Genomic DNA, 21369 nt, shown 5'->3' on the forward strand with positions numbered 1-21369 from the left:
TACAATTTAAGACCTTTAAACCAAGAGAACGGAACGACTGTGAACATTTTCTTGGGAAAAAACGCCCAAACACATGTCACTACAAATTTATTATATTCTATGAGCAAATTTATCCCTCATTGAACCCCTGGGAAAATTTGTAGTATTAGAGTCGAGGTTAAGTGTGGCGAGAAAAATGGCGAGAGTTGTTTACAGTTGAAGCAAAAAGCAACACAAAAAAAGAACATTGTGTAATAACCTGCTTGCACTAATTTTGCTATCATGTCTGCAAACGACAATATTATCGCCGATTTAAATGTCAATACCAGCAATTCAAATAAAACCGATTCTGGTGAAATCAATGCTGTAATTACTCGAATTGATGACGCATCGTCAAACCCTGGTAAGTCATGCCACGATTTAGCATAACTTTTGGCTTTATCACTGAAATAGAACATCATTTTTTATACAGAAAACAGACACAAAACTTTTGTTATTGTCTTTTAAAAAAAAGCCAAATGTTGCAAAAAATAAAGTGAAACCACACATATGGACTTTTTGCCAATTTTTGTCAAAATTTAGATCTTCATGCACTTTTTAAAAATTGCATGCCAAAAAGTATATGTTAGTAAAACACTTGTCATTTTTAGTTTTGTAACCAACATGAATACCCTGTCATGTTGTGGTTACCATCTAAAATTAAAATGACGAGTTTTCTATTTTTGTTTAAAACAACATATGTATGTAAGTGATACAAAGCTCCTTAATCTTAACTTATGATATCGTGAAGTCATATGTTTTCATTACTAATCAGTTCTAGATAGCAATGTGCATAGTTAAAATAAAAGTAGGTTCGCGAAATCGCACCTGCATGACGGTATTTTAAGGACAGATTGAGAATAAAAACTTGCTTCAAGCAATCATTAATTTCAACATTTCAAGATTTATGACATTTATAACAGTAAAGATAATATTTTCCGATTTTAGCCTACTTTACGTTATCCCCAAAACAACCCCAACTTCATCCCCTCGGTTCATAAATAGCATAGTTTCAAATGTAAACAAAACTTAGCTCGAAAAGAAGGATAAGTCCACATACGTAATACACAATTGTAAGAATTGGGGCCTAAATTAAAATATTGTTTGTTTGCCCTTTTCCGACCCTATGTTTTGAAACAGGGTAGGTAGGTAGGTAAAATATTTTATTTTTTTCCCCAAAAAAATTACTTGACTCTGTATATTTTTTTACATGGGTAGGCAGGTAGGTATAATATTTTATTTTATAGATACAAAATCTGCATAATGTCATTTTTTGTCTGTTTTGCATTTGCTTATAAGTTTGTGGGACAACGTTTTGAAAAAAAAAATATCATGTAGAATGTGAAGTTAATTCATATGGCTTTTTTTTTGCACTACTATTTTGTTTTCAAATATCAAAATAAAGAGCTGTGTCGCATATTTTCAACGTTCATTTATGCCTGTAACTTTGAAGAGATTTAAATTGCACTAATATTCTGTACTACATACCTTGTGTGCTTACCTCTACCTAAAGGTTTTCTGTAAGAGATTACTTTGTCCAGGTTAAATATGTCCGGGCAGACATACATTACTATAAGAAAAAGTCCCTAGAGTGTTTAAATTTCCGTGTGTGCCCATGTTTCCAATAAAAATGCTACAAAACTTGAACTCAATTGTCACGTATTTTACATCGCATTTATAAATGATTTGTATGGAAAACTTTGGTGATTTTACTGCCAAATATTCTCCACTTTACAGGCTTTTGTCACCTTTGGTTCATGTCAGATATAAATAATATGGCAATGCTGGTCGAAGGCATCGTTAACCATGATAATCATCCTAATCTACGGATCACAAAAGGCCATCCCTACATAAAATACAACGTCCGTTTACACAAAATAGTTTGTACAGACGTTAATAATTTTTTATTAAACAAACTTTTTTGTAAATGAACCCTGCTCTTCAAGTAAAAAGATGCAGAGTTAACGTACGTCATATCATTATTTCAAAGCGTTTAACATCGATTTCAAACAAATGCTTTGAAACTCTATGCATGCTATATGCAAGTGTGCATGTCAAACCCTCACGTGATACCAAACGGACTTGACCTTATACGATAAAGATGAAACCCGAGGATTCCGGTAAAAAAGTTTTGAGCGGGAAATACAAATATAAGATTTTTGGTAGGACGAAAAAATAAAATAAAATCTTGCTGGTAAATGCAAATTAAAGATTTTCAGGCGGAACGAATTTATAGGGTTGGTCGGTAAAGGGCAAACAAACAATATTTTAATTTAAGGTAGCACAATACAAAGATTTTTCATCCCCAATCATACATCTTTAAACTGATGTAATTCCACTCATCTTTCTTTGAATTTTATAAATGAGGTACCAAAAGAAAGAAGAAGGATTAATCTTTCAAATTGTGATAATTTCATTATGACATAATTATTACATCATTAATTGTTATGTAATTAGTTGCCATATTGTGATGTCTATACTTGAATGAATTTAGCTTCTTTGTTTTTCATAGCATCCCAAAATATTTTATAGATTCTTGCACAACACAGTTTGACCTCCAAAACTGTGTCTCAGATTTTTCCTATTGTATTTCATTCTCTCATAAATCTTCAATGAAGTTTGCAACATGAAATCATAAGAGACCACTAAATTCAATTGGGTATAAAATTTGTTCTATTGATGTTTTTGGAAATCTGAGACACAGTTTTGGAGGTCAAGCTGTGTTGTACAAGAATCTATAAAATATTTTGGGATGCTATGAAGAACAAAGAAGCTAAATTCATTCAAGTGTGGACATCACAATATAGCAACTAATTACATAATAATTAATTATGTAATAATTATGTCATAATGAAATTATCACAATTTGAAAGATTAATCTTTCTTCCTTCTTTTGGTACCTCATTTATAAAATATAAAGACGGATAAAATGAATTACATCAGTTTAAAGTTGTCTGATTAGGAGTGACAAAATCTTTGTATTGTGCTACCTTAAGCCTGGTGTGACGTCGCTATGGAAAAAATTCTATGGAACGCAGTTTGTGCCATATCTTATCAACTATAAAATTAATTCAATTAGATTATCGGAAAAGTAATGCCCTTAAATATTGTTTATGAAATTGTTACTGTGACAAAAAATATTTATAACAGCTGTGACAACATCTAATGATAAATAAGGATTGGTTCAATAATTTAAAATCATCTAAAATTAATATTCAATGCATTTTTTTGACCTTTAGTGATGATTCCTTGGATATCAGTTAAAGATGCCTTAATTGATCGATAAGGCTAAAAGTTCATAAAAAAATATGTTTTCTAGAGACAAATGATAGTGAATTGATACTTTTCTTCAATTTGCGTAATTTGAAATCTTCTATTCATATCAAAGTGAAACATGCTCACCATACTATACTTTTCACAACTATCGAGAACTGATCAATGACGTATTGTTCTGACACAATGTCAAAATTGAGCACAACAACAAATGTTTTGATTTTTTCTTGAATTACACTAGAGAAAATTGTGAGGATAATAGGAAATGAATAAAAGTATCTACTAAATTAACACAATCAGCTTTAACAACATTTTTTGAAGAACTGGCCCTATGGAGCAAAAATGTGTTACACTATCGAGAACTGATAACACTAGGATACCACTTATGATACCACTATACTTTTTTAAAATTATAGACCAATTTAAAGTTGATTTTTTTATGCCCCACTTAGGGGCATTATGTTTTTTGATGTGTGCATCTTTCCTTTCGTCAGTCTGGACCACTTTAGGTTCTTGGTTAAAGTTTTTGGTCAAGGTAGTTTTTGATACAGTTGAAGTCCAATCAACTTGAAACTTAGTACACATGTTTCCCTATGATACATGTATGATCGTTCTTAATTTAATGCCAAATTAGAGTTTTGATCCCCTTTTCACAGTCCACTGAACGTAGAAAATGAAAGTGCGCTTCAGGTTCCCTATGACATGATCTTTCTTATATAATGCTAAATTGCCAAATTAATTAGAGTCTTGACCTCAATCATGTGTCAATTACTAATTTATGTTTATTTCATGGAAAGGAATATTCTACAAAACTAAAACCAGAACGAAATATGATTCTGAAACTATTTTATCTTAAATTATTTATATTAAATTATTTTGAGATTGTATATCTAATTGGTCATAGCTAGCCAATTGCAAGATCTCAAAAGATTGACAATGGACGTGTGAACCGGTGAACCCAAAATTAATATAAATGCAATGCACATTTTGTAGGAAAATATAGACAGATATAAATTATTAGCAGGGGTAAAAGTTTTCCCTTGCTTGATTTCATATCATAAATAAAAATTAAATTATTGGTTACATCATTGTTAAACTGTATAAGAATGATTATTTTTTGCAGGCCCACACAAATAATGAAATTAGTTCCCTATTTTCAATTTTCAGGTAATACAGTTTTCAATAACAGAATAACTAGACTTGTTGACCACATGTCCAAAACAACCAATCAAAATACAGAGTACAAATACAAATTAGGGTTAGTTATTGTCTTGCAAGTTAATAATATGTCAGCAATTTTTTTAAGCCATATTTCATTTTGACAAACTAAACGAAGGTGACTGCTGAGTGTGAACTGTTATCTTATATTTCTATCTTGTAACTGTTTGAAACTTGAAAAAACATATTTACTTTTCAGGATCTGATGATGTAGAAGAAATGTGTTTAGGGGATACCACAACAATGGATCAAAGTCAACCAGATGTTTATACTCCTCCAGGAGAAGATAAGTCAGTTTCAAACAGTGACAGTGTAACAGGAGAATCTATGGAAACAGATAAATGGGCGTTGCCATCTACCAAAAGAAATGAAAAGTCTAATGATATTGATAAAGAAACAAACAATAGCAGCAAACAGAATGAAGTGTCTGGAAATGAGGAATTAAAAGTGGAATTACCTCCCTTGAAAAAAGACACCTCTGAGATGTCAGACTCTAAAAATGACTCGCAGATGTCAGATACTAAATATTCAGATTTGTCAAAATTTCAAAGTTCAGAATCAGAAATTTCAAATTCAGAGACAATGTCTGTGAAGTTACCTCCCTTAGAAGGGGACAGAACAGAATCAGAGAAAAATAATGGTGCTACATTACAGGACTCATTAAAACCAGAAACTACAGATTGTGAAAATGAGCGTTCTCAATCTCCAATGGATGACAAATCTAGTTGTGGATCTTTAGAGGGTGTTTATCAAATTAAATGGGCAAAGTTCAAAGGAAAAGAAGTACCTATTATAACACAGAATGAAAATGGACCTTGCCCATTGTTGGCAATCATGAATGTTTTATTATTAAAAGGAAAAATCAAATTTAGTTCTGATACTGAAATAATTTCCTCCGAACAAATGATGGCACATCTAGGTGAATGTATATTTGCCAATAAACCACAGGTAAAATATTAACTGCCAGTCTAAAGAAAGAATCAGGCAATTTTGAAAAAAAATCAAAACATTCCAAAAAAACCAACTAGCAACATAAAATCAACATGTTAATTGACAAAAAATTATTGAATAGGTTAGAATTGGTTAAATTCATTGAGAATAAGAGAAAACGTTATATCATAGCAGGCATATTTATTTGGCAAGTTGATGTTAGAGAGAGAATAACCAATCTAATCTAATCAAGAACCCATAAAGGGCATCATTTAACAACAATATTATGCACAATATTATTGGAAAAAGCAAAACAGAAACCTAATACCATACTATAACTTTATGGGCAGGATCAGAGCCTAACACAACATGTGTCTTACATAACTATTACATGAAATCTCATAATATAATAATAAGATATTATTTCATATATTTTGTTTACATCTGGATCTTATTTCTAAACCTTTAATTATGTAATTTCCTGGCACATGAGAGTTGGTAAATGCTCATTCGTGAAATTATTCTGCCTCATGACTTGAACATTTACATTTGATGTCATTTAGAATTTTTGAAAATTTTTATTTATCATTTTGGTTTATATTTCAGAATGCTACAGAGGTTGTGCAATTAAATTATGAACAGAACATGCAGGATGCCATGGCTGTTATTCATAAACTACAAACAGGGCTTGACGTTAATGTTAGATTTAACAGGTAGGTATGAAATACAAACAGGTCTTGATATTAGTATTAAACTTAATGGGTACCAGTAAGTATGAAATACATGTACAAACTGGTCCCAATGTTAATATTAGATCTAATGGGTACCAGTAAGTATTTCATACAAACTGGTCTGGATGTTAATACAATGTATTAGATTTAATGGGTACCAGTAAGTATGAAATACATATACAAACTGGTACGGATGATAATATTAGATCTAATGGGTACCAGTAAGTATGAAAAGCAAACTGGTATGGATGTTAATGTTAGATCTAAAGGGTACCAGTAAGTCACATAAGTTTGAAATACAAACTGGCCCGAGACCACAATTAATTCCTCTATCAGTTCTTTATAATTTGTCTCATTGAAAAAAATCTACCTGTGTCTTTTGTCAGATCTTTTGTGAGTGTAATGTACTGTACAAGTCCAAAAATATATCCAAGTTTCAGAAAAATTGCTGGTATAGATTTTGCAAATTTAGCCAATACACATCCATACCCCTATGGACAAGTCGAGAGATGTTCCGAAAACTGTAAATATTACTTTTTTGCACCTGGCTTAATCACTCTTTCCATATTAAAATCAGTTAAAATAAAGCATCCAAAAGTTTATTTCAGCTCTCTTCTTTCATTTCCATCCCAAAAAAATTAAGAAATATATGAGAAAGGGAAAGAAAAAAAAATAAAGAAAAAATACACTGTAATTAAAGGGAACTATATTCGTGAACAACGAAAAGCAGGGTCATTAATTGTGGTCTTGGGCCTATTTGGGGCCAAATACTTGACCAATACCAATAAAACTTAGCATGATTTAAGCTTAGTGTATTATGAGTCAGTTTACAAAGTTTCAAAGCCATATGATATATATTAAAGAAAATGTGGCATTTTTTATATCTCAACTTTGGTTGCTGAGTTGTGATGTTGAAATAGAACAATTTCAACTTTCAAATTTTGGCTTCAAAAATGCCACAAAAACAATAAATTGCACTTTTTAATGTCTCAATGTATAAGATATTATTTATTGAAAGAAATATTTAGCATACTAAATGCATCAGAAAATGGACCAACAGTTGATTTTATATGACCCTGTGCCAAAAAATAGAGGTTTTCAAATGAAGCGAGACTTTATAATATAATATATGAAATGTAATATTTTATTTTTACTTACAAGAATTTTCTGAAATTGTTTAGTTAAATCAAAACCTTCTACATATCATAAATGTTCTTTTTATGTAAATATAAGTTACAAATACAATGTAGCATAACACATGAGAATGACATGGTCTTAAGCAATGTCAAGCTTAAAAAAACAAGTTGTCAATTTAGGCCGTTCCCTATATTTTCATATTAAATTGCATATAAATGAAATGGGAGATGGAAATAGGCTTCTTTTTGCTCAAATCCTTGCTGAGATATGATCAAATATGAAGCCTGGATGTAACAAGACTGCTGCTTTTAACTATATATGTAGATAGTATGGTCTGATGTAAAGTTTATTCACTTTACTGTTTAAAACCAGCATGAAATTTCGGCCTCAAAAGGACAATATTTTAACCATCAGTCATCCAACAGAAGAAAATAAAGGTTGTCTGTGAAACAGACAAGGTTCAACAACCAGTAATAAGGGCTTTTGATATAGATTCAGTGCAATCAGTTTAAGGAATACAATTTTTTTAAGTGCATAGAGCTTCACATTTCACTTGCTTCATACGGACCGTTAGACTTAGACCATTAAAACAGCACTTTGCACTCTTTTTATGTTTATGTATATCTACTTTTTCTTTGTGTTCAGAGTTCACAAATGAGAAAACAACTGAAATTAATATCACAAACACTAATAGATATCAGAAAACACCTGTCAAAGAAAAAGTAATGATGCCGCTTTTGCAAAAATATTGAAAAAAGTGAAAAAGCTACATTTTGGGCAGATAAGCTGAAAAGTGACTTTTTTTTTACAAATTTCCATTTCTTCTCATGTAGTTTGACAAATTAATACCAATAGATCATTCAGAGAAGCTGTCAAAGTAAAAATTCTAAATTTGCTGAAATGCACCTCTTAGGCCCGAGACCACAATTAATTCTTCTATCAGTTCTTTATAACGTTTTGTCCCATTAAAAAAAATCTACCTGTGTCTTTTGTCAAATCTTTTGTGAATGTAATGTACTGTACAAGTCCAAAAATATATCCAAGTTTCAGAAAAGTTGCTGGTATAGATTTTACAAATTTAGTCAATACACATCCATACCCCTATGGACAAGTCAAGAGATGTCCGAAAACTGTAAATATTACCTTTTTGCACCTGGCCTAATCACTCTTTCCATATCAAAATCGGTTAAAATAAAACATCCAAAAGTTTATTTCAGCTCTCTTCTTTCATTTCCACCCCAAAAAAAATAAGAAATATATGAGAAAGGGAAAGAAAAAAAATAAAGAAAAAATACACTGTATTTAAAGGGAACTATTTTCATGAACAATGAAAAGCGGGATCATTAATTGTGGTCTTGGGCCAACTGGTGTCAAAATTTTTCACACCTCTGATTACAACAAGATTACTAATATTATCCCATTCCTCTGTTGGTCAGTTGTTTGTTACTATTGTTACATTACACAGCTTTTTAAAAAGCTGATATTTGATCCAAAAAGGGATTTAAAAAATAAAGATTAGAGAATAGTGAGTTGATAAATGACCAGAAAAAAAGTTAAAAAGAATACAGAAATGAAGGAACTCAATACAGACCCTCTTTAGTATTACTGTAAATTCAGAAATTGTTGCGAGGTTTTTATTATTGTGAAAAATGCGAGAAACTTGTGAACGCAATAATTTAAACTGGCATTTTGAAATATTTTATATGAATTAAACAGGACTTTTCTCAAAACCGTAAAAATTGAAATCGCATTTCATTCTAAAATGACAGAATTGCAATGATAATAATTAATAATAATTTGTGAATCTACAGTATTAGGATTATTGTGTTCATGTACTAGTTTCTGACAATTGTTTATTTGTTTAGAAATTTTCCTTGAGAGAGATTAGAAGAATTGAGACAGATATTGTCTGATTCCTCAGTCAGTCTCATTCAGATGATCATATAAGGCCACACTTAAAAATATTTTGGTTTGCCCAAACCCTACTGTGGGTAGGTAGGTAGGTATTTTATTTTTTTTTCTTCAGCAAAGATAAAATGAATTGTCTGATGTTCTTTAGTCTTCATGCCTATCTTTGTAAAAAAATCATGACATTAAACATGTTAAAAGATTTTGAGTAGGCACCTTTGTTCTGGGTAGGTAGGGTTAGGGCAAACAAACAAATTCTTTTTATGCCCCACCTACTATAGTAGAGGGGCATTATGTTTTCTGGTCTGTGCCTCCGTTTGTCCGTCCGGTTAATGTTTTTGGTCGAGATAGTTTTTGATGAAGCTGAAGTCCAATCAACTTGAAACTTAATACACATGTTCCCCATGATAGGATCTTTATAATTTTAATGCCAAATTATAGTTTTGACCCCAATTTCATGGTCCACTGAACATAGAAAATGATAGTGCAAAGTTCAGGTAATAGTTTTTGGTCAAGGTAGTTTTTGATGAAGTTAAAGTTACATCAACTTGAAACTTAGTACACATGTTCCCTATGATATGATCTTTCTAATTTTAATTCCAAATTAAAGTTTTGACCCCAATTTCACGGTCCACTGAACATAGAAAATGATAGTGGAAGTGGGGCATCCGTGTACTATGGACACATTCTTGTTAATTTCCTAACTTAGTAACAACTTTTTAATTGTGTTAGCTTAATAAGCTGTTGTGTAATAACCTCATCATTTATACAATAGAAATTTATATTCTTTGTAATTTCCTCTCAACAAATTGGCATAAGTGATAAAATTCATCCTAATTGCATATGAATTGTTAATATGGTAATAATTAGTTTCATCAATAATAAATGAATAAATGGATTGCCATTTATGTAAAAAATCATCTATGTATCTGTGGTTTTCCATTAAATGTTATCTGATTGCTACTGTTTTTTTGTACTCATTTATCTCTGAATCTCAGTATTGATGCAGATATGTTGAACACATGTTATATTATTGGCAGCAGTTGGCACAAACTTAGATATGTAGTGTCTCTGACTTGGTTAAAAACTTCTTTAAAATGTTTGGTTAAATTTAATTAAATGAAATATCTGACACAAGTGTTTATACTTTCAAAATTGTACCAAAAAAATAAATCTTCCTCTTTAATATCATAATGTTACTTTGATTAAGTTAATATTTTGTGGACAAAGATCTGTAACCCAACAATGAATGAATCTGCAGTATGATTCAGTGATTCATTAACTTCAAAACATGTTATCGTGTGATATAAAGTTCAATACTTATAGATTATCTGTGATCATCTCAACGAAATTGATTTTCTAGCTTGAGCCGGTATGTCGAAATCAAGGAAAGCAATTGAGTTGAGATACCCAATGATAATCTGTTTATCGCTATTTTACCTGTTGTTAATTTCATGTCAATTTCATTAGCAACGCCACATGCCTCCTTAGTTTTTAGCGATAATTTTCCATCTCAAATGAGTAGCATGATATGAAAAATTATCACAAAAAAAAAAAAGATCAAAGGAAAAATGCACAAAGTAGCTATAATCATATACATTTGTATATGCAGCAGTCACAAAAGCTACCGGGGTATTCATTTTTCGCAACAACCAAAACATCTGACCTTATCCTGATGGTAAATAGTAACATTATGTACAAACTACTGTTTTGGTTTAATTAAAGCATGCTATTTAATGGTAGTACATGAGTTTTATATTTTAATCTGCTTTAATTTTTTACAGTGTTAGTGAGTTTGAGTACACACCAGAATGTATAATATTTGACCTACTTGGTATATCACTTTACCATGGTTGGTTGGTTGACCCACAGAACCAAAGTGAGGTTACAGCTATTGGTAACTGTAGTTACAACCAATTAGTGGAGAAAATAATATCACAGAGGAGTTCAGAAAACCATCAACTAGTCACTGAAGGTAGGTCACAGAGGAGTTCAGAAAACCATCAACTAGTCACTGAAGGTAGGTCACAGAGGGGTTCAGAAAGTCAACAGCTAGTCACTGAAGGTAGGTCACAAAGGAGTTTGGAAAGCCATCAACTAGTCACTGGAAGAAGGTCACAGAGGAGTTCAGAATGCCATCAACTATTCACTGAAGGTAGGTCACAGAGGGGTTCAGAAAACCATCAACTAGTCACTGAAGGTAGGTCACAGAGGAGTTCAGAAAGTCAACAACTAGTCACTGAAGGTAGGTCACAGAAGAGTTCAGAAAACCATCAACTAGTCACTGAAGGTAGGTCACAGAGGAGTTCAGAAAACCATCAACTAGTCACTGAAGGTAGGTCACAGAGGAGTTCAGAAAACCATCAACTAGTCACTGAAGGTAGATTACAGAGGAGTTCAGAAAACCATCAACTAGTCACTGAAGGTAGGTCACAGAGGGGTTCAGAAAGTCAACAGCTAGTTACTGAAGGTAGGTCACAAAGGAGTTCAGAAAACCATCAACTAGTCACTGAAGGTAGGTCACAGAGGAGTTCAGAAAACCATCAACTAGTCACTGAAGGTAGGTCACAGAGGAGTTCAGAAAACCATCAACTAGTCACTGAAGGTAGGTCACAGAGGGGTTCAGAAAGTCAACAGCTAGTCACTGAAGGTAGGTCACAAAGGAGTTTGGAAAGCCATCAACTAGTCACTGGAAGAAGGTCACAGAGGAGTTCAGAATGCCATCAACTATTCACTGAAGGTAGGTCACAGAGGGGTTCAGAAAACCATCAACTAGTCACTGAAGGTAGGTCACAGAGGAGTTCAGAAAGTCAACAACTAGTCACTGAAGGTAGGTCACAGAAGAGTTCAGAAAACCATCAACTAGTCACTGAAGGTAGGTCACAGAGGAGTTCAGAAAACCATCAACTAGTCACTGAAGGTAGGTCACAGAGGAGTTCAGAAAACCATCAACTAGTCACTGAAGGTAGATTACAGAGGAGTTCAGAAAACCATCAACTAGTCACTGAAGGTAGGTCACAGAGGGGTTCAGAAAGTCAACAGCTAGTTACTGAAGGTAGGTCACAAAGGAGTTCAGAAAACCATCAACTAGTCACTGGAAGAAGGTCACAGAGGAGTTCAGAATGCCATCAACTATTCACTGAAGGTAGGTCACAGAGGGGTTCAGAAAACCATCAACTAGTCACTGAAGGTAGGTCACAGAGGAGTTCAGAAAGTCAACAACTAGTCACTGAAGGTAGGTCACAAAGGAGTTCAGAAAGTCAACAGCTAGTCACTGAAGGTAGGTCACAAAGGAGTTCAGAAAACCATCAACTAGTTACTAAAGGTAGTTCACAGAGGAGTTGAGAAAACCATCAACTAGTCACTGAAGGTAGGTCACAGAGGAGTTCAGAAAACCATCAACTAGTCACTGAAGGTAGGTCACAGAGGAGTTCAGAAAACCATCAACTAGTCACTGAAGGTAGGTCACAGAGGAGTTCAGAAAACCATCAACTAGTCACTGAAGGTAGGTCACAGAGGAGTTCAGAAAACCATCAACTAGTCACTGAAGGTAGGTCACAGAGGAGTTCAGAAAGTCAACAACTAGTCACTGGAGGTAGGTCACAGAGGGGTTCAGAAAACCATCAACTAGTCACTGAAGGTAGGTCACAGAAAAGTTCAGAAAGCCATCAACTAGTCACTGAAGGTAGGTCACAGAGGAGTTCAAAAAGTCAACAACAAGTCACTGAAGGTAGGTCACAGAGGGTTCAGAAAACCATCAACTAGTCACTGAAGGTAGGTCACAGAGGAGTTTGGAAAGCCATCAACTAGTCACTGGAAGTAGGTCACAGAGGAGTTCAGAATGCCATCAACTATTCACTGAAAGTAGGTCACAGAGGAGTTCAGAAAGCCATCAACTAGTCACTGAAGGTAGGTCACAGAGGAGTTCAGAAAGCCATCAACTAGTCACTGAAGGTAGGTTACAGAGGAGTTCAGAAAGCCATAAACTAGTCACTGAAGGTAGGTTACAGAGGAGTTCAGAAACTAGTCACTGAAGGTTCATAGTAAACTGCCCAAGTGTTAAGAGTTCAAAGACCATACTACCGGTAGTTCATGGGTTTTTATTTCGAGTTATTCTCATTATTAACCAGAAGTTATGATCTAAATGTAGGGTCATTTTTTTCCCAATTTGAACTTGTATTTAATCACAAAAATAACTCATCATGAAAATTTTCCACTGTTTATTACTTCAAACTTAAAATGATCAAATTGTTTTATGTTCTTACTCTGATACCTTTTTGTAATATTGATATTTGATTACAAGATAAACATGATAAAAAAAAAATATGCACTTATCATACTAAAACAATATCACATGTGAAAACCTTGTGAAGCCTCTGAAACTTCCTGTTTCTCAAGCTTTTAGAAACGGATGAATTTTATATTTTCCCATAATGTATTTATTGTAAATATATATTGCATGTACATCTCTGGCTTTAGAATTGATATTCATCATTTTAATTGTTCAAATCCTGCATTATTTTTTAATTATACATGTACATTGGTTAAATATACAATTAAATCCAGCTTGAACACCATAGTAAATTAGTAAGTAACCAGGAAACAATTATTTGATTTACTTAAATAGCAAATTGAAAATCAATTATATGATTTAGAATATCACCAATATTGGACACCACCCAAGTGTAACTGGGAAATAGAAATATTGTTGGTTCAGTCTTCTTCTGATGGACAGTAAAAGCCTTGCTAAAGTAAGGTGTCCAATTGGCTGTGGAGGATATTTAAAGCAAGTACATAGCCACAACCTGTTAGAATTGTGGGACTTAAAATCTGATGCTTTTTGTGAAAGGAGTGCAATGCTCTCTGCACATGGAAAACCCTTGCAACAACTCTTTCAGGGGTAAAAGAGTCATGTCTGTAGGTGGTATGTTGCAAGGCAAAATTTCTGTCCCTATCAATACATCTTTCCTGGAATCATGCCTTTCACCGGAAAAGATCATCTATTTCGCTCGCCTTTATGAAGTTTTTTATCAGATAAAAGGTGTGCCTGTATCCCTTCTCTATTAAAAGTTTCCAGCACTTTCAGAAGCGTCATTCTGTAGGGTAGTATAAAAATATTTATGTTCTGTAAGTACGAAATCTTAATTCCCATAAGATTGAAAGAGGGTGACCATCTTATTAGATTTTAATTTTCCAAATATTTTGTGTTGTAGAAAGTCAAACTTTTTCATCTGTTTGCTCGACATGTGTTAGAAATGGATTTGCCTTCATTTTGATCACATGGTGATAGAAGTCACATGACAGATTCAACTAACTACTGTATCCCGTAACTGCCGTATTTACCCTCATTTTACAGTGGCAAACAAAATCCCCCTGACTTTCATCCTAGAGAGGTCTTTTGTTAATTTTTTTCCTTTAAGAACATGCATGAAATATTTGCTTCTAGACATTTAGCAACCAACAATCAATCAATCAATATTTGACATCACTATAAAATATCAAGCTGGATTATAGATATATTCTGCCTGAAAACTTCAATTACATGGTTGGTTCTAATGTTTGCAGAGAAAATAGTTAAATTGAACTCATAAAATTAAAAGTAGGACAAGATACCATGGGGCAAACACAAACCTTAAACCATAAGGAATGACGAGACAGCATTATTTCTATGGCCAAAGGAAAAAATGGTAAAGATTATGTACTAACATCCTGGTCCTTGGAAAGATCACATGATCAGATTTGAAATGGATTTTTTCATAGGTACATTAAGATGTAGTATACTTGTATATACAGAGATGATGATAAAGAGATATAATCAATTGATTGTTATTTTGCATAATGTTCAGCGACAAATATCTCAGATATATTCAGGTTGAAGCAGAATTCTTGATAGGTCCAATACAAAACAAGAACCTTGCATAATTTTCACCAGATTACGGAGTTGATAAGACTGACACATAGACCTTTCAAACATTCTTTTGAGAATTTATGAATATTACTTTTAAAAGGTATTTTTGTCGAGCCTCTGACTTAAGTCGAAAAAGCGAGACTAAGTGATCCTACATTCCGGTGTCGGCTACGGCGGCATCCACAAATATTCACTCTGTGGTTAAAGTTTGAAATTTTAATAACTTTCTTAAACTATACTGGATTTCTACCAAACTTGGACAGAAGCTTGTTTAGGATCATTAGATAGTATCCAGAAGTAAAGTTTGCGAAAATAAAATTCCTTTATTCTGTATTTTCACTTATAAATGGACTTAGTTTTTCTGCGGGGAAACATTACATTCACTCTGTGATTTAAAAACAGTTTTTAATGACTTTCTCAAATTATCCTGGGTTTGCACCAAACTTGGACAGAAGCTTGTTTATGATCATAAGATAGTATCCAGAAGTAAATTTAAAAAAAAAGATAAATCCATTTTTTCTTTATTTTACTTTTAAATGGACTTAGATTTTCTGCCAGGAAACAACACATTCATGCACTCTGTGGTTAAATTAAAAAAAATAATACCTTGATTTCTTATACTATTTTAAATTTGTACCAAACTTGGACAGAAGCTTGTTTATGATCAAAAGCTAGTATCTAGAAGGAAATTTTGTTAATATTTTGTACCTGTATATCTGTATTTTACTTATAAATGGATTTTTACCAAACTTGGACAAAAGCTTCTTACAATCAAAAGATAGTATCAAGAGGAATAATTTTATTGATTTTTTTCCCTCATTTTTGTTAAGCCTGTGATTGACAGCTAAAGTAGGCGAGACACTGGGTTCCGCGGAACCCTTACAAATTTTTTTAAAATAAAGAAGTGACTCATCAGACAAATAAGAAACTTATTGGCACAAACAAAAATTACATATTGCACATATAGTGATTCCTTTTCTCTGAAAATAAAATTCAATAGTTAAAAATAATCAGTATATCATATCTCCAAAAGATTTACACAACTTATATATAATATAGAAATACTTACATAGAAAATCACACCAGTATTGAAATTTCCCTGTTAAACAGGAAATAAAGATAAAAGTCATTGACTGAAAGAATATATATAGTAGTTAAATTTACAGGAAGAAATTATTATTATGGCATAAAAATCATCATTGTTTGCTTTCAAACAAATTTTTATCGTGATATTGTAAAAATGTTTTGTTAGAAAAATCAAATATGTCTATCTTTGAAATCTTTGTAATTCTGTCGTTTGGATGTTGAAAAATTATTGATATAAAAAAGGTGATATGATCACAAGGTTTACATCATTTAATAACATTTTTCATCATACTTTATATTAACTTCAATTTCATAAAAATTATGTAAATTGTTTAAATTGTAGAATCCTTAGTCATGTAATTTTTATACCCCACCTACAATAGTAGAGGCACATTATGTTTTTTGGTCTCTGCATCTATTCGTCAATCTGTTCGTCCCTTCATCTGTCTGTCCCGCTTCAAGTTAAAAGTTTTTGGTCAAGTTAGTTCTTGATGAAGTTGAAGTCCAATCAACTTGAAACTTAGTACACATGTTCCCTATGATATGATCTTTCTAATTTAAATGCCAAGTAAGATTTTGACCCCAATTTCATGGTCCACAGAACATATAGAAAATGATAGTGCGAGTGGGGCATTTGTGTACTATAAGATCATGCTTTCTGACCTTGTGTCAACTCATTCATAAAAAAACAACTAGAGATTGTCATTTTGTTTCTTTTATTTTGTAGCACTTGTTGCAGAAGGTTTCCTTGATAGAACAGCATCACAGCTGACATACCATGGCCTGTGTGAGTTGTCATCTACATTGAAACCAGATCAACTTTGTGTCTTCTTTAGAAATAACCATTTCTGTACATTATATAGACAAAAGGTACATTTTCTTACTTGTTTATTATCGAAAATAAATAATTGAATTATTTATTATTGCTGCAACATATGCAAGAATGGGGAAACATTTTAAAAATTTGATCAAAGCAAATACAGAAATAGACACTTATTGAATTTGGATTGGTAAGTTGACGATATTTGGTATGCATCATGGTTTTTGTCGAGCCTGCAACTTTTGTTGCAGAAAGCTCGACATAGGGATAGTGGCGGTGTTAGCTAACTTCTTAAAAGCTTTATATTTTAGAAGGTGGAAGACCTGGATGCTTCATACTTTGTATATAGATGCCTCATGTTACGAAGTTTCCGTCAGTCACATGTCCAATGTCCTTGACCTCATTTTCATGGTTCAGTGACCACTTGAAAAAAAAGTTCAGATTTTTTGTAATGTTGAATTCTCTCTTATTATAAGTAATAGGATAACTATAAGTGATATGTGCGTACCTTGAAAGGTCCTCATGTCTGTCAGACAGTTTTCACTTGACCTCGACCTTATTTCATGGATCAGTGAACAAGGTTAAGTTTTGGTGGTCAAGTCCATATCTCAGATACTACAAGCAATAGGGCTAGTATATTCGGTGTATGGAAGGACTGTAAGGTGTACATGTCCAACTGGCAGGTGTCATCTGACCTTGACCTCATTTTCATGGTTCAGTGGTTATAGTTAAATTTTTGTGTTTTGGTCTGTTTTTCTCATACTATATGCAATAGGTCTACTATATTTGTTGTATGGAATGATTGAAAGGTGTACCTATCTAGCGGGCAGATGTCATGTGACATTGACCTCATTTTCATGGTTCAGTGGTCAAAGTTAAGTTTTTGAGTTTTGGTCTTTTTATCTAATACTATATGCCATAGGTCATCTATATTTGGTGTATGGAAATATTTTATGATCTTTATGTCAGTCGCGCAGGTTTTATTTGACCGTGACCTCATTTTCACGTTTCATTGCACAGTGTTAAGTTTTTGTGTTTTGGTCTATTTTTCTTAAACTATAAGTAATAGGTCAACTATATATGTTGTATAGAAGCATTGTTAGCTGTACATGTCTGCCTGGCATGGTTCATCTGACCTTAACCTCATTTTCAAGGTTCATTGGTCTTTGTTTAGTTATCTTGGTTAATGTTAGGTTTATGTGACAGTTGTATTAAAGCTTAGCTTTATACTTAGGACTATCAACATAATATGAATGATTAGTATAGAAGGCGAGACATTTCAGCGTGTGCACTCTTGTTTGACTTTGAATGATTTAATAGTTTATATGATACTTGAGAGCAATTGCCATTTCAAATTCAATATTTGAATTGTACTATTATAATTACATAGCAAGACATACCAGTATACATGTATCTCTGCTTACAGTTTATTTTATATATTTATACAAAAAATGATTTCTCATGGTGAAAGTAATTTCAATTGATATATGCTCCTGTCTGGATCTTATAAACTTTTTTATTCTTTCTTTTGAAACCTTCCCATTATTTTACAGGATGAATTATTTCTACTGGTAACAGATCAAGGATTTTTACATGAGAGGAATGTAGTATGGGAGACATTGAACAATGTGGAAGGAGACCATTACTTTGTAGATTCAGAATTCCATACCTATACCAAACCTACACCGCAGGAACCAGTCTTACCTCCAGATGTGTCTGTTAACAGTGATGAGCAAGTTAATCATGAGTAAGTAAACAAAAACTGTCAAACAGGAACCAGTTTTAATTACTAAAGTAGCTGTCAACTGGCGTCACTGATGAGTCTTATTTAGACAAACGCGCGTCTGGCATACTAAATTATAATCCTGGTACCTTTGATAACTAATTAAACTACTAATACACCAGCTGTTAGCCTTTCTACCTGCCACTAGGTTTTAAAGACCAATAACTCTATATTTAACAGGAAGTTGAAATGGGCAATGCAATCACAACTTATTGTCACAAGACACAGACAATTATCTTGAATGGACAGTAAATCTTAACTTATTTCCATCTTTAATTCTGTTCTATCCTTTGCGTTATTTACCCTTATCTGATTACAGTCGTAGCGTAAATTTATTTTATAATATTTATAATTGGAAATGTCCTATTGTTTCAAAAACAGAGCCCTGCATCAAGTAGCTGAAATGGGTTACTGTTGGAAGTTTCCATTGCTCAACAGGTACACGTGAATATGAAAACATTTCGATCTTCTCAGTGTTTATCCAATTAGCGTGTGTCATGTTGTCATATTTTTTCGAATTGCTTGGGACTTATCATAACATACAATGATTTAAAACAAAAGTAAACGCCTGCATGTTTTTATCTTCTTTTTGATAGCTTAGGGAAAGTTATGATAATAAAACTCAGCTAGTGTTTTTATGACGCATCCATTAAAAGCACATGCGTGTTTGCATACCTTAACAAGAACATTGCTAGAAAGATAAACACTAGTCACGTCAAAAATGAAATCAGTTGGAAAAAGTGAAAGGTATATCTCAAATCTGGGAACTACGTATTATTTTTTTTGAAAAAGTAGGTCTAGCAAATAGGTGAAAATACTCAGCCGGGAAGCCAGTGACGCAGGAGAGTTCCTCTAGACGTTTTTGATCACGTGATTTAGACGTAAACAAAATGACGTTTTTGATCTGCAAAATCGGGAATGAATTTTCCGTTTTTGCTCTTTATGTGTCGATTCTATGTTGGTATTCAAGCATCATAATGTTTACTTGGAACATTGTTTATCTCCGTTTTAAGCGATTCCGCTCAGAATTCACAATGTGACGTAAAAATGATGTCCTGACAAAAGTTGAATCAGTATTTTCCGGCGTTGACACCCTAGAAAATAGTAATTTATTCCCTTAAATGGTGATATGCTGGTCGTATTTCATTTATTTTCAGTAGAAAAATTATTACAGATTGTGTTTATGTTAATAAAAGAAGGATATTTGTTAAGGGATGAAAATGTGTCAGTTATCAGTGCCAGTCCTAAAGTCAGAATTTGACTCGAAGCGGTAGGAATCCCGGTCTTCGTAACACCTCTGGATTTTCCCTAATACTCACGAGAAAAATACGTTTCCCTGATGATGCCGAAATGAAAGAATATTATTCCTCTTTCTTAATTTTTTTTCAATATAATAACCTTCTATGGTGTTTTGTTACATATTTGGCACTGAACAGTTACTCAAAATTTAATTGGGACAACTGTTGGTATTTATTTTTCCTTTTTAAGCAAGACATTAGGACACAACCAATTTTAAAAATTATAACAATATTATAATTTTTATTAATTCCATATTTTTAGTACAGGTACACAAATGTTTTGTTTATTGTTTATTTGTTCTTTTATCAAATTCACTATCAGTTTCAACTATACCCAGGCTAAGAATTTGCACACATGCATATTGATTTTCCCACTCTCTGATATTCAAGTTCTGTGTTTTTGTGTTGTCATGATGTATATATTACTTTTGTGTGTGTGTGGTAGGAGTGGGGGGCTGTGAAATTAATCTGTCATTTGAATATTGTTTTTCTTCTATGCTTGAATGTACAGCAATATTTGGTTAGTAAATAGAATTAATTTTATGAAGATCTAGGAAATATCTTCTCAGGAACAACCTTTTTATTGAGGTTCTTTTTAATGTAATTTCCAGCAGTTCACACTCTGTTCTGTGTCCCAGCCAAAATCAACCATTAAGTAGTCTTAAGAGCAAATAATAGTAGGCAGTACCTTTAGAGCTACCATGTAAACAATTACTCATAAATCATGTCAGATTTTACAAACAACATTGACATTAATTATCTTGAATGTCATATAATATACTAGTCAACCAATAAAAACAGAAGCCAGTGAGTCTATTGAAATCCAGTTTTGTACTGTCTAGTTATAGGCATCAATTGAATAATGTCTTGTATTATGATAAGATTTGCAAGAATTTGGTCTGTTATAGCTCATCATATGGTATGGGTTTTGCTTATTGTTGAAGGCAGTTCAGTGACCTTCCTTTTTTACTTTCTCATCCTTTGGTCTCAGGTGGATTTTTTTTCAATGGCAATCATACCACATTCACCTATATCTATAATAATGATTGAAATGGTAAAAAGTTCTTCTTATGATAGACCAAATATTTTTTTCTTCACAATTCCTTTAATTTCACCAAAAAAGACTTAACTACCAGAAATGTTTCTTTTATGGAACAAAAGTATTTCTAGGATACACAAACTATGGTTTATGATTAAAATATATCAAATACAGCAATAGTTCACATCCATTAATGAGCAGGTTACAATTGATTTTTCCA

General features: G+C 32.7%; 1 protein-coding gene across 2 annotated transcripts in view; it reads left to right on the top strand.

Moving 5' to 3' along the window:
* Positions 1-21369, top strand: part of LOC139481480 (ubiquitin carboxyl-terminal hydrolase MINDY-1-like) — a 36300-nt gene that overhangs the window by 567 nt on the left and 14364 nt on the right. Inside the window, exons 1-6 of one of the 2 annotated variants that reach the window (XM_071264849.1) lie at positions 129-382; positions 4709-5457; positions 6046-6152; positions 11000-11190; positions 16937-17079; positions 18583-18776. In XM_071264849.1, the coding sequence (XP_071120950.1) occupies positions 262-382; positions 4709-5457; positions 6046-6152; positions 11000-11190; positions 16937-17079; positions 18583-18776 (1505 nt within the window). In that variant the 5' untranslated portion in view covers positions 129-261. Of the gene's footprint in view, positions 1-128; positions 383-4708; positions 5458-6045; positions 6153-10999; positions 11191-16936; positions 17080-18582; positions 18777-21369 lie in introns of those variants that run through there. The other variant, XM_071264851.1, reaches the window with a different exon arrangement.

Source organism: Mytilus edulis, chromosome 7, assembly GCF_963676685.1.
Source record: "Mytilus edulis chromosome 7, xbMytEdul2.2, whole genome shotgun sequence".
Taxonomy (NCBI): domain Eukaryota; kingdom Metazoa; phylum Mollusca; class Bivalvia; order Mytilida; family Mytilidae; genus Mytilus; species Mytilus edulis.